Here is a 14,109-nt window from a genome sequence, read left to right on the forward strand (position 1 = left end):
AAGAAATTTTTCCTAATATCCAATCTGAACCTCCCCTGGCGCAACTTGAGGCCATTTCCTCTTGTCCTGTCGCTTGTCCCTTGGGAGAAGAGACCAACACCCACCTCACCACAACCCCCTTTCAGGCACTTGTAGAGAGCGATGAGGTCTCCCCTCAGCCTCCTCTTCTCCAGACTGAACAACCCCAGCTCCCTCAGCCGCTCCTCATCAGACTTGTGCTCCAGACCCTTCACCAGCTTCGTCGCCCTTCTCTGGACACGCTCCAGCACCTCAATGTCCTTCTTGGAGTGAGGGGCCCAAAACTGAACACAAGATTCGAGGTGCGGCCTCACCAGTGCCGAGTACAAAGTCCTGTGGTGACAGTCTGTTAGGCAGTGCTGAAGCCACTGTGGCAGGCATGTGTCCTGGAGCACTGACTTCTGTGAGAGAGACAGCCGCTAGCTGGGGCAGTGGCATTTTGAACTCTTTCAGCTAGGGCTTTTCTGTTCGTGCACAAAAGCAACACTATGTCTAGATAAATTATGGTAATTGCTCCTTAGTTGGAGATGGTCATTTCTGTGAAAGAAGTGGCCTAGAGCCTCTATACCATTACTCTTGCTTGTAATCTAGAAGTGAGGTTGGCTCTAACACAGGTACAGCCAGAAGTGGCAGATACTACATCAAGTGCAGGGTTACAGAATCACAAAGGTTGGAAAAGACCTGTAAGATCATCAAGTCCAACCATTACAAAAAAAAACCCAAAACACCAAACAAAAACCAACCCACCCACACACAAAAACCACCACACAAAAAACCACCCATACCACACAGCACCATGCCCATCAAGCCACGTCCCACAATGCCACATCCACATGCTCCTTGAATACCTCCAGGGAGGGTGACTCCACCACCTCCCTGGGCAGCCTATTCCACTGTGTTACCACGCTCTCAGTAGAGAATTTTTTCCTAATATCCAGTCTGTATCTCCCCTGGCGCAACTTGAGGCCATTTCCTCTAGTCCTGTCACTAGTCACTTGGGAGAAGAGACCAGTACCCACCTCTCTGCAACCTCCTTTCAGGTAGTTGTAGAGAGCGATAAGGTCTCCCCTCAGCCTCCTCTTCTCCAGACTTGTTGTGGGATTCCCTTCTCTTTGTGTTATGAGTCGATCCCTATGCTACAAAAATAGCACAAGGATGAGTCAAGCCCAGCACATGGCTTCCAGAATGGACAGCCTCTAGCACATGCAATCTAGGGAATGGATGGTAATTCCCCAACTCTGGGAGTTCACATTTGACTATATGGCTCAGCGGATGAGACTCCACCCTTGCTATATAATGGCTGTCTGTGCTTAATGCTGAGTGACCAGTCACTGCTCCTTCTCTACCAAAGGGCTTCCTTCTAACTGAACATTTTGTCAGAAAAACAAGCTGTGTGTACGTAACTGCCAGTGCCAGACACAGCTGCAGCTGTGGAGAGATACTATGGCTAACAGCTCCTCTAGCATGAGAGCCTTTGTTTGCTATGACCGGTGGAAAAGGTAAAACAGTTCCAGTCGCAGTGAACAGTCTCCCCCAAGACAAAGATCTCAGCTATTTACAGCTCTGTAAATCAGTGGGGGGGTGGCACAAACATGAGAGGGAGGGAAGCTCTGTGCTGTTCCTAATCAATGCATGGCCTCTTGCAAAACAGAAGTGGTGATGTTGCCTGCCTCTTACTCCCAGTATAAGTCATCCACCGACATCTCTTGATATTGTTCGATATCACAGAATATGCCACTCCCGTTCCCAGAAGGATCGCACTACCCCGTATCTTCAACACTCAAGCCCGTTCCCCTTCCCAAATGTGCTGACGTGACCGTTCCACCCTGTCCCACCCAATCACTGATGTTTTAGTTCTTGGTTGCAAGAAGCCGTTCTGTGATACTTAGACCCCATTTGTCACCGTGGTGTTTATTTGCACCAGGGGTGGGTGATCAGGTGCCTCCCCATGAGGACAGGCCTAGAACAAAACTGAATTCAGTGAAACGCTATTGGCTGTACACGCACTGGCAGAGCGACTGATGAGCGGGGCTCCCAAACTCAGTCCTTGGAAGATGTGATTTGCTAAGGGTATGGCAGTATAATGTGTGCCCCTGAGCAGGAGAAGTCAGTGTTCATGGCAGCACAGAGACACCAGCGTGTTCTCCCCCAACAGTACATGCTAGTATTACCCTTTTATGAAATACCTGTTGTGGTGCCTGCTGAGAGAAAGGCTTCCTTTTCCATCTAAGGGACAGAAAACTTTTTCTAGTTTGTTCACTTCTCTGCTGTGTTGCTGCACATTTTTTTTCCCGGCTTAGCTTCATTCCTGCATCGTAATTACCATCACTACCCTGATCACTGGTTTCCAAGACAGATCAAACACATACTCGGGGTGTTAGCCCTCCCCTCCTGACTGCTTCCCTTCTGTCCTTTGAGGCCCTGTTGCGTGTAGCAGGCAGGACTCCCAAGAGCAGGCTAGCTGAGATAGTGGGAAGAATACTGGCTGTTGGGATGTTCATAGTGCTATCATTCAGTCACCAGACCAATGTTCCCTCCAGTTACTGAGTCTCCACTGACTGCATTATCTGTTCCATAGCACGGAAGTGGTTCCACCCATTCGATTCTGGAAGCAGAACCTTGAGTACTCTGATTTACGCCCTTCCACCAAAGTAGGAAGCCTCCTTTCACCAAAACCCTGCATGGACTTGGGAATAGCTCTTCTCTGGCACTTCTGCCCCATGTGAATGAGACGCTGCTGCTCTGAAACGCCTCTTTGCCCATGTTACCCTCAAACCTTTCCTCAGGTCTGGAAGTTTAATTGAATCAGTTACTTCCAAGATCCTCTCAGGCCAGCTGCCCTTCGCTTAGTGCAAAGTGGAATCATCAGTCACAGGTGTGTATTTGTCCCGCTCCTTGGGGGCTGCAGCTGAGGCAGGTGAGGTACTGCCTCCTTTGCTACATAACCAGTCCCCTGAGAGCTGCTGGTTGCTCTGCCAGAGGCTGAGATGAGTGCGGAAGCTGGGAAGAAGCGTGGTCATGCTCCCAGCCCTGGGGAGAGGAAGCCTAAGAGGAAGCCTAAGAGGAAGGAAACCTATTCGGTCTATATCTACAAAGTACTGAAGCAGGTGAGTAAATGTTTCTTTTCTGCTAGAAACTGCTTCATATGTAAAGTTACTTCTGCCCATTGCATGTTAATCTTACAAAGAGGAAGGAAGGAAAATCTGCCTTTTGGTGAGATGAAAAAAGAGTGAGTGGGTACAGGAGAGCCCCAGCTGAGTCTCAAAAGTGTGTATGTGGGGGGTGTCCTTAGGGTAGGAGGCAAGAGGTGGATCTAGATCAGAAAGGGTTTCCTGGAGAGAATAAGCTCTAGTGCATGACTCTGCCTACAGAATTAATTGAGTAGAAGTCAAGAGGGCAGTGACAGCTGCTGTTGGCCCTATGAGCAAGTATTAAAACCTTTCTGGTGACTCTGCTGGGGAGATGAGAAAAAGAATTTTGGGAGGGGGCTGTGAGCTGTCTAGGCCTCAGTTGCAGGCAGGACTTGGGGCACGTGGGCAGTTCCACCCCTTGCAGGCTTGTTTTTCACAGGGGACTGTGCAGAGGCCCTGCCAGTGCAACCCCAAAGCCGCTGTAGTTATCACGGGAGCCTCTCTTCTGTCTAGCGCAAGTGGCACAGAACTCAGACCCTCAGGGTGCCAACTGTGGGTCCCTTTGGGGTTAGGGTGCCCTGTCCAGGGTGGGAAGGGGGGCCCCATTTTTCTGGGGGCACTGGGGCCCCCCCTCCCTCCAGGGTGACGGTGTGTGAGGCAGTGCTCGGTTACCATCTGGCAGGTGCACCCGGACACTGGCATCTCCTCTAAGGCCATGAGCATCATGAATTCCTTCGTCAACGACATCTTCGAGCGGCTGGCCTCGGAGGCCTCGCGCCTGGCCCAGTACAACCACCGCTCCACCATCACCAGCCGCGAGGTGCAGACAGCTGTGCGGCTCCTGCTGCCCGGCGAGCTGGCCAAGCACGCTGTCTCCGAGGGCACCAAGGCCGTCACCAAGTACACCAGCAGCAAGTGACCGGCCCGGGCCCCAATAAAGTCCTGTCCTGCCGCACTCACCGCGCCGCCTCTGTCATGGCGCCGTCGGGGGAAGGGGGGCGCCGTCGCCATGGGGACGGCGCGGTTGCCCTGGCGACGGACACGCCCTGGCGTGCGCGGTAGCCGCGTCCAGCCGGCGGCGCTCCAGGCCTCTGCGGGGCGCAGGGCGGACGGGCCCTCCGCTGCTGCGGGCGGGCCGGTGCCTGGCGGCGGGCCTGGGCGCTGAGCCGCCGCTCCTCGCGGCGGGGCTGCTGGCGCGGAGCGCTGAGGCGGCGGCTGCGCGGCCCGCCCGTGAGGGCCCTGCGGGGCTCCGCGTCGTCCCGGAGAGCGCTCCTCAGCCGAGCGGACTGCCGCCAGCCCCGCTCCAGCGGGGCCCGGCGCGCCGGGACCTCCCCGCCTGGGGCGGCCCTCTCCAGCGCGGCCTGGGGCCCGGGGCGAGGTGAGGGCGGTCGCTCGGCCTCAGGGGCGGCGGCGCGCCGGGCCTCCCCGCTCCAGCCCCGCACGGCCCAGCCGCCGCTCCCCGAGCTCTCCCCCGCGCGGAGCGGGTGCTGGTGGGGCCGGCGGAGCCGGGCCAGGGCTTTCAGCCGGGGCGGGAGGTGCGGAGAGGCTCCTTCTCGGGTCCTGCCCGTCGGCCTCTCCCGCCGCTGCCTTCGGCGGCGCGGCTGCGGTCGGAGGGGGTGCCGCGGCTGCAGGCGCCGGGAGACGAAGGGGAAGCGCGGGTCTGCTGGCGGGTCTCCGGTGATCCAGCCTGGGTAAGGAGCGAGAGGAGACAGCCCGCCGGTTCTTCAGGGGCCGGCCGGGCGCTTCCTGCGGGGGAAGCGTGCGAATCGCTCGTCCGAACTCCGGCGGGGAGGATGGAAGTGCTGCGGTTGGACGCGGTGGTCTTACAGGTCTCTGCCAACCGTCGCGGCCCTGTGGAGGAGCTGAGGGTGCGCTCGGCAGGCTGCCGGCCGCTGCGAGAGCTTCCAGCTGGGCCGGAGCCCACCTCGGGGTGCGTTGGGCGGTTTCCACCTGCCGCCCAGAAAGAGGCTTGTGCACAGATCTGCCGTAGCTTATCGCAGGGCGGGGGTTGAGCTCCTCTCGGGTGCTCCTCTCCGAGGAAGTTACGGGCCACCTCAGTGTGGGGAGCGCAAGTTGGAAGCTCGCTACAAGCTGGTGAAGTTGCTGCAGCGCCTCAGTATTCTGCAGTTTCCCAGTACAACCTTTCGCAGCCCAAATGAGTTACCTGTAGTCTTGCCCCTTTACAATGACCGAGGGTGAACCAGCCACTGGACTTTGAAGCTGGTTGCTATTAAGGTCTTGTCCTCATCATAAGCATGATAAGCAGCTGGAAAACTTTTGTGTTAACGATGTCACACTTTCAAAGGAGCAAAACTGTAAGTAAAGTTTCCTGTCAAATTAGTTTCAAGAAGGGAGGGGGGCAAGATAAAAAGTTTTCTAAAATCTTTTCAGATATTTATAGAATTGGGACCTGTTGATGAAAGGGGCTCAAAGTTGGACTGAAAATCAAACCTGGTTCTCGGAAGGCTGCAACTGGGGTGTTGGAGGGTAGTGTAACAAAAATGTGGTATAAATGTCAGTGGAAAATCCTTGCTGACCACAGGCATAAAGGAGGTTAAAGGCATCTGTAGGTAGTAAGAGAAATGAGTACAAGATTCTGCATATAAAGAACAACAACAAAAAAAATCTTGGAGTGACAAACTACACAGTAAGTACAGAAATACCTTCTGTTTCTAATAAACTTTTTTCTATTTAATTAAAGAAGTTGTTAAAACAAAAAAACCTACTTCCTTGTTCATTTGTAGGTAAAAAAAAAGCTGTTAAATAGCAGCTAGATGGGACAACTGCTTCAAGGTCAGTATGTCTATAACTTTTACCTGGGTTTTGAAAAAATGGGCTGGGGTTCTCTGGTCTGGTGGCACTTAACTAAAAAAAAAATGCTGGAGTAGCAGGAAATTGTAAGTAAAGGATCAGGGAGGAAACATGCTTCGCTCTAGGAAAGGAGGATAGCATGGTTAGATGTGGGTTGGTTAGCCTAGAATTAATTCCAGGCAAAATAAAGGAAACCTGCTCTAATACTTGATAATAAATTAAGGGGTTGGAACATAAGTAATTGAAGTGGTTTATGTAGAGTATATCTTATTTTACCAAATCACAGGCTTGATAGATAACGTCACAGACTTGTCACTTACAATTTTTAGGAAGATTCCCTTTGGCTTTAATTAGCTCTCTATGGCAACTATAGAGCACCCAACAGCAGGTTGACTTCTCTGAGCTGTCCAGTTCTCGGCAAGTTGTTAACAAAGATCATAAATGGAGACTTTCCTTCTTGTGGAGTCCTGCAGGAGTTGGTATTCAGGCTTATGCAACTAAAAAAGCAAAACCTCCTGTTCGCTGCCTGCAAATAAATGTATAAAACCACAGATCATGTCTTTAATATTTGCATCATAAATCGTGAGGCAGTTTGAACTGTGGCCATCTGGATTGTTTGGTGGGACTGGATGAACAGCTGCTGTTTGAAAACAACCAAATACAACTAGGAGCAGAGACTACAGGGCATACTTGTGGAAAGCTAGGGTCGTTCGGGGAAACGGGGAGGGTTCTTCCACAGTTCTCAAAACTCCTTATTTCAGTTCTCAGGTTCCTGATTGCTGAAAATCCCTCTGTATCAGCGGGGTGCAGCTAGCAGCAGGTAGAGGGTGTTTCTTAAGTTTATAAACTGTTTTCAAAGGTGGTTTGGTTTTTCTGGTGGGTTGTGGGTTTGGTTTGTTTGGGTTTTTTCCTCCTGGTGAAAAATTTCTCCCTTTCGGGTAGGGGAGGAGGAAACAGTGCAAAAGGAGCTGGACTGACAGGAGAAACAGGGTATTTTTCTTTCTAGGACTTGTGGACCTCATCTCTTCTTGCTTCTAGTGGCTTTGGAGAGACAACCTTGTCCTGCAGGGCTATAAACTGAGCTAGGACCGAGTGTCCTGTGTTCTGCCTTGGACCATCATGTTGATGACCGGCCCTGCCCGTTTTTCCTCAGGCTGACTGGGAAGTTCATATCCCCAGGTGCTTCCTACATGAGTGAGCCAGGGCCCTGAAGGGAGCGTTAACAGACTCTGCCTGAGACTGTGGTCCACATGGAGCCTGTGCAGCCCACAGGGCTGGATGAGGGCTGTGTCCAGAGTGATGGTGGGGGCTGTGACCTCCGGGGCCATGGTGGGACAGCCTGACTGCCCCACAAGTGCAGTTCCTTCTCAGGGGGTGTGCAGGGCTGTCCCCGGGTTCCTGCATGGAGGTGCTGCCTCAGGGTCTGTGGTAGAGTGAAGGAAAGATGCGGGCTATGTGCTGGGTGGAGATGTGGTGGAGGTCCTTTGCCAGCTTCACGTTGGGACTGGATGCCTGGTTCTAAGGTCATCTGGTGGCAGCAAAAATTAGGGTAGGAGTGTCAGGAGGAACCAGAGCTGTGGTAGGTCCCAGGTGACAGTGTGCGGGGCGATCCTGGACTTTGCAAAGCTTGTGAGGTGATCCTGAGTCTCATGAGCTATGGAGCTGTGACAGGTGCTTGTTTCTGTCTGATCAGGGTCAGTCTGGCTCAACAGTGTGGGCCAGACAAGGTACATGATGCTCGTAGACAGAGTATGGGAGGCAGCAGGGCTGGGACTGAGCGTATCACCTGCGGTCCCAGCCCTGCTGCTATGGTGTGAGGCTGAGGAAGGTTGTACTGGGTGCTCTGTTTCCTTTTGACTGTAGGACAGGATTGAAGAGTGCTCTTTTCTTCATAGTGCCCTGCCTGCAGGCTGGAACGGGTCCTGAGCACAGGTGTTGGAGCAGCATCTCACCCAACAGGGCTATACTTTTATTTCCTCTAGCCCTGCGGCCGGTTGTGCTGTGGGGAGAGGCTGTGCAGCTGGTGCAGCTGGCAGAGCGGCTCTGTCCGGGCTGCCTGCGAGCCAGGTTCCATGGGGGAGACTTGGCCGGATGCGGAGCATCGGAGGCAGGCCTGGGAGAGTCCAGCCAAAGAGCGGGCTTGTGAGCAGGCTGCCGCTCGCATCTAGAAGGTGAGCAGTCCATCTCCTTGCCCAGTCTGTTCTATTACTCCCCAGGCCACAGCATCTGTGTTTACTCGCCCTTTCCAGCAGCACTCCCATTTCCCTAGCCCTACAGTGTGCAGCCATGCTACTTGCGGGATGGAGAGTGCTCATGGATAGCTTGGAACTGCAGTTCTGCTTCTGCCCTGGAGGTGGTTCTCTCTGACTACCTGATGTCAAATGTTTCTGCTGCATGGGCAGAAGCCCGGTGCTGCCCAGCTCCAAGCAGGCTGCCTGCGGACCATGCAGCTTCCCTCTGTGGTACCCTGGCTTTCTTAGCAGGTAACTGGCCGTCTGTGTGGGTAAGGTGCTGATTTACGAGGGGATGAGTGTCTGTCTCCTGAAGTGTCTGGTAGACCATCTAGCCCTGGGTGAGCCCAAGAGGAGTAAAGCTTTAGTGGTGAAGGTGCTTGATTCTCTAATACTGCAATTTGTGCACCCTGCTTCACGTCTTCCCCTCTTCCCCCCTCCTCCCAAAGGCTGGAAGGGTGAAGTTGGTGATTGGCCTCATATCCCTCTTACCACATCCCTGTGTTTCCTCACAGATCTGGAAGGGCAGCCTGCAGCTCAAATGCACCAAGCTTGAGAGGCAGGAGGAGATGGTTGCTCTTGGAATGGTGAGTTCTGCACTGAACCTGCCCAGATTGTCCTTTTTTGCATTTCCCGTATGGGGGCGGGTTCATCTTTCACCGTGCAGGAGTCATGCTGCTTGTTTCCCCATGGCGCTGCCCTGATACACCTGCACAGGATGTCTAACACAGTCTTCCTTTCCCAAGGGAACGCTCTGCATGCTTAGCAGGGATTAGCTTTTGTGAGGACTGCTCCACAGCTCAGCTTCTTCCAGGCTGGACTCGTGGCTCCATGCCCTGTTTGTGCCCTGATGATCTAGTGGATCAGGTGAGATCTGAAGAAGTTGCTCTGGGAGGAGGGGGTAGGCTGTGCCGGCCAGCAGGGATTCACAAGAAATTGCTCACTGCGAGAATGACACAGAAGCACCCAGGTTACAGTTAAAAGCAAACCTTAACTCAGAGCGCATGCAGGCACTCTTCCAAAGTGTCTTAGGGCTGCCTTGGTCCGTGTGAGTCTGTCTTTTTCCAGGTCTGCCTGTGTCCTTGTGAGGCTCCCAGTGAGTTCTTAGTACTGCAGCACTGTCATGTTGCATGTCCCTGGCCCCGTGTCTGTGTCCATCTGATTTGTGCTTACCAAGCTATACATGCCCATGGGCTAGAAGGAGCCTCTCTTTTTTTTTTGCCTTGGTCCGCTCTTCAAACCCCTCAAAAAGAACGCTGTAGTGTGACAAACTGAATCAAAGTGTTCATAAAAATATCATAATGCCTGTGTTCTCTCTCTTCTCTTTTGTAAGGGAACAATGACTTAAGAGTAGGTGCTCTTTTTCTCTCAGAGGGTGGGGGACCGTGAGGCAGGGCATCTCTCTGGTCTGTGATGAGTGGTGCAGGTTTGAGGGGAGGGAGCTTTCTGGGCAATGGAGGCTGGCACCAGTGTGCACACCTGTGTGCATTTCTCTCCCCATGGTGTTGTGTCCCTTGGCAGCAGTGCTGCCAGGTGGCTGCTCTGGTGCATCATTAGACACTTCCAAATAGCATAGGCAGGAATGGTTCAGCACTCAGAGGAAAATGAGCTGCTGATGGATAGCTCTGGTGATGCCAAAGCTGTTAAAATGTGAACCTCTGAAGTGCAGCCAGGGTTCCAGCAAGGGACTCTCATCCTCTCTGTGCTCATCTGCTGGTGTGTGGGGACAGAGCCGGTCTGTGTCCCTTCCCTTTTCTGGTTTGGCCTCAGGTAGGCTGTTGTCTCTGAGTAATGGTAACTCTGAGTCTGTAACTCATGGCAGCCCAGAATCCCTGCCTGGAGAGTGGGAGATGAGCGATGATCGAAGGTCAGACAGACACTTCCCATGAGCACACACATTGCTGTCTGAGGCTCTGTTATCCCTGATGCTGGCAGCACTGTAATGGGACTGAGGGTCCGTGGTGTCCTTGGAGCTGTTCTCCATCTAAGTTCTGCCCAGCAAGGATTGTTGCAAAAGGTTTGTGTCCTTGTTTGTTCTCTCTCTCCATACTCTGTTCACTCTGGAGTCCTGGATATAGCCAACAGTAATGCTGCTTCCTTCACCTCCCCTGTTCAGGATTGTGCGCTGGGGGTGGGGGAGGTATCCACAAGTTAATTATGTGAAAAAGTAAGTCTGTCTTGATATCCATCACTTCCAGGGCCATATAACAATGGGGTTCAGAAGGCATCCTTGTTCTAATGTCCTGTCCTTGCATAGCCGTGTATTACCTGCTACCAGACTTGGGGGGAGACTGAAAGACCTGCTGTCTGGTAAGGTGCTTCCTGATACCTGTGTAGGAGCTGCGGACAGGGACCGTTAGAGCCCCAGTGACTGTCCTGCGGTGCCCCCGGTGCTGAGGAGCTTGGGACAGGGCAGGCTGCTTCTCTGGGGCCTGACGGCAGAAATGGGATGGGGACAAAAAGTGTCTTCTCACACAAGCAATGTGTATTGGGCTGGGCTCAGGACCGTTACCTAGTGATACCCTGCATGGCCTCCACGTGGGAGGAGGATGCTTCCGTGTGGCCCCATGCAGGGTGTGGGGCTGGAGAAGAGGATGACATGGGCAGAGTGGCCCCATGAGGAATGGCTGCTGCAGGCCACACGCCGTTTTCCCATTAGCGAGTGTTTAGTTCAGCGTTTTAAATAATTGTGTCCTCGGAATGATATTTAAAATCCATTTGGGAGGCAATGAGGCGGGAAAGTGCCTGTGCCATTGTGATGACGCTGCGCAGGCCGCGCCGCACATGCATATTACAAACTCGTTACAGGCTCGTTTACACGCACACTGCTCACTCCCCACACAACCTCTTTCTGATGCTTCTAATGTTTCTTCCCCACCACGGCTGCTTCTGCCTGGCTCTGGGGAGAAATTTACTTGATAAGGCAGGTCTGGTGTCGTCTGCAGCAAGGGGAGCAAGGGGCATGGTCAGGGCAGTTGAGTGCTGGCCTCTGGAATGGGGATGTGTGGGGCATGCTTGGTGGTGGGACTGTCTCTCAGGTGTCCTGTCCTTCACCTGTGCTCCATGCTCAATGCAGAACTGTGCTTACTTTCTGACAAGCCCTCGCACTTGTGTTACTGCAGGCTCCAGACCCTGCAGCCCCAAGGCTTTCAGCTGCGGTGCTCTGGGCACAGCTGGGAGAAGAGTTGCAGCACCTGCTCCAGGCTGACTATGAAGCCGAGTACCAGCATGTGCTCTTGAATGTCCATGGGAAGCTGTGTGAGCTGGAGGGACTGGACATGAGGGAGCACATGGAGCAGCAGCTTCAGCAGCAGTTCCCTGAGTGCTGGTTAGTGGCTGAATGGGAGGGTGGCCTTGCTGCTATCCCTCTATCCCCATTCTGCTCTGACTGCTGCATGGCCACCCTCCACTGTCCTCCCAGTCTGTGTAAAATAGAGATCCTATGTTGTAGTACAAGGCTCTTGGTACCACCTATCCTTGTCCTGTTGGCCTTGGTGGCATGAGCAGTATTCAGCCTTCTCCCCTTGTCATGTCTCCCTCCTGATTGTGTCCAGCCCCTTCTAGCCAGGGTCCCAGCTGTGGTTTTGCTTGGTGCCACCTTGTGACCAAACGTTAGTGGGGTGAGGATCGAGCCCCCAGCTATACTGACGGGCATGCTGGGTTCTGACATCGATGTCCCTTGCACAGTGACCTTGCTGGCTGCTTTTCTGAATAGGAAATGGATGGCTCTAGTGTCCTTTTCCCAGAAAAGACCACTGGGCATAAGCAAAGCTGGAATAGGGGCAGAGGTTGTCAAATCAGAGGAGGAAAGGCAAGGTATAAAACATGGGGCCTGTCTGTGGTTGAGGCAGCAAACGTTCTCGGGAAGTGGAACTTCCCCCATCCCGCCCCAGGGCTGGTGAGTCTGAATTTCCAGTGTGTTTGGGAAATGTATGTGGTGGGGTGGTCTCAGGATGGAGGGGTGCTAACCCATGTAATCTGGGCCAAGGAAGTGCTTTGCACTGAGCCTGGATGTGCTGCCTTCATCCATGTTCCTGCCAGCAATCAATGGAGCATTCACAGAATCAATCACAGAATCACTATGGTTGGAAAAGACCTGTAAGGTTCATCAAGTCCAACCATCAACCAACAGCACCATGCCCATTAAACCATGTCCCACAATGCCTCATCCACATGTTCCTTGAACACCTCCAGTGATGGTGACTCCACCACCTCCCTGGGCAGCCTGTTCCAGTGCTTCACCACTGGAATTCACAATGCACTGCCCAAGTAAGGGGGCCGCATGCTGTGGTTGGGAGCGGACTGGAGCTGCTGTAAATGCAACACAGATCAAAAATGAGAAGCTGATACTTAATGGCTGGAACTTTGTAGGGTTTTCGCGTTTGTAGGTGGTTTTATGTGGTGTATTGCCCTGGTTGTTTCCTCCCTCTGCATGTGCCTGTGAGCAGCAAGGCTCCAGCTGAAACCTTAGCCTTGCTTTCAAAGAATAGGACTGTCTGTGGTGGGTCTGTTCTTCAGGACACTACATTTCATCTATGCATAGGGCTTTGGGTATCTGCTCTCCACTTGCCACTTCTTGTGACTACAGCTGTGGTGAAAGAGGCGTGAGCCCATCTTGGGTTTCCAGTTGCTTGCTTATTAGCACATCTTGGTGTGGATGATGTGCAATACCAAATGCAGGCATTTGGATTTGCACGTGCGTGGGATGCTTGGCTTTCCTTGCTGAGACCCTGAGTGTGGTCTGATGTGCTGGAGGGGGGAGAACCGGGCCGCTCTGTCTGCCAAGCTTTGTTTTTCATGTGCCTTGTGGTTCAGCTCGTCCAGGCCAGGCTGTGTTGCATGTCGGGCAGCTGCCCTGCCGAGGGATGGCTCCGAGGTGCTGCAGGGAATGGGGTGGGCTCTGCTGGGGAGAAGACAGCAGTTCTTACCTGATGGTGGCAGTGGGCTGAAACGCAAGCGGGGAGGGTGTGACGTGACAATGAATGAGGGGATGAGGGATGTGATGAGATGCCCTCCTGATGGGAGTGGTGTGGAGACAGGGAGGCATAAGGCAAGAGCCCCAGTGCCCTTGGGAGGTAGGCCAAAATGGAGCTGGAAGAGCGAGTCTGGTGAAGTTCAGCTGCCCTACCTCCGCAGACTGAGTCCAGCACTATGACTAGAAGCTGATTGAGGCACAGAAGAGAAAAGAGGTGGAAAAACCTCCGCCTGCAGGTGAGGGGGGTGGGCCCTCATTGTCTTGAATGTGCCCTGTGGATCTTCCTACTTGTCAGCTGTGGGTGTTTTGCCTGGAGATGCTGAAGGGAAAATGGAAAGGCTTTTGTGATTCATGGGGTTCGAGAGCAGAGCTCTCGGGCTTAGGAAGGTGTTAGCGGCTGTTTCTTCCTGGAGAAAGCTCAATTTACCACTGCTGTGTGCAACCTGTGTCCATGTGCAGGAGGGGGTTAGGCTGGGAATGGCTAACGTGTGCTGTGGCGTCTAGGGATGGTGTTCCTGGTTAGAGCTGAAGAACAGCAGGTGTTAGAGGTGAACCAGGAGTCTGCCCAGTGCTGTGTTGAGGTCGTATTTTACCCAGGTTGATGACGAGCTGTTGAGAGAGGAGCCATGGATACTGAATGCAGCAGTGGGCCAAGAAGATGAGAAGCCACCCAAGGCAAAGGCGGCAGTAAGGTCAGGAAAGGAGCCCAGTGTTTCAGGGACCATGGGTAGGAATGTGTAGCTGGTGGACTAGTAATTGAGCAAGACTGTGGGTAGAGTTGGGGCTGGCTCGCCTGGAATTGACTGTTCGGGCTACGTCTCTGCTGGTGTTCCCCGCTCAGACCCCTGTGCTCTAGCTCTGGTTGAGGCGCCTCTCACCTGCTTCTGACGCTGCAGCTAGCTGAATTGCTGCAGCTCTCAGTAATCTGGGTTGGGAATGAAGA

The 14,109-nt window shown here is 53.3% G+C and overlaps 1 protein-coding gene across 1 annotated transcript; it reads left to right on the forward strand.

Moving 5' to 3' along the window:
• Positions 1 to 3,005: 3,005 nt before the first annotated feature.
• Positions 3,006 to 4,068, forward strand: LOC132317241 (late histone H2B.L4). Its single transcript, XM_059819044.1, has 2 exons — positions 3,006 to 3,125; positions 3,832 to 4,068. The coding sequence occupies exons 1-2, from the start codon at positions 3,006 to 3,008 to the stop codon at positions 4,066 to 4,068; spliced, it is 357 nt and encodes a 118-aa protein (XP_059675027.1).
• The last annotated feature ends 10,041 nt before the right edge of the window (positions 4,069 to 14,109 follow it).

Source organism: Gavia stellata, chromosome 6 (assembly GCF_030936135.1).
Source record: "Gavia stellata isolate bGavSte3 chromosome 6, bGavSte3.hap2, whole genome shotgun sequence".
NCBI lineage: Eukaryota > Metazoa > Chordata > Aves > Gaviiformes > Gaviidae > Gavia > Gavia stellata.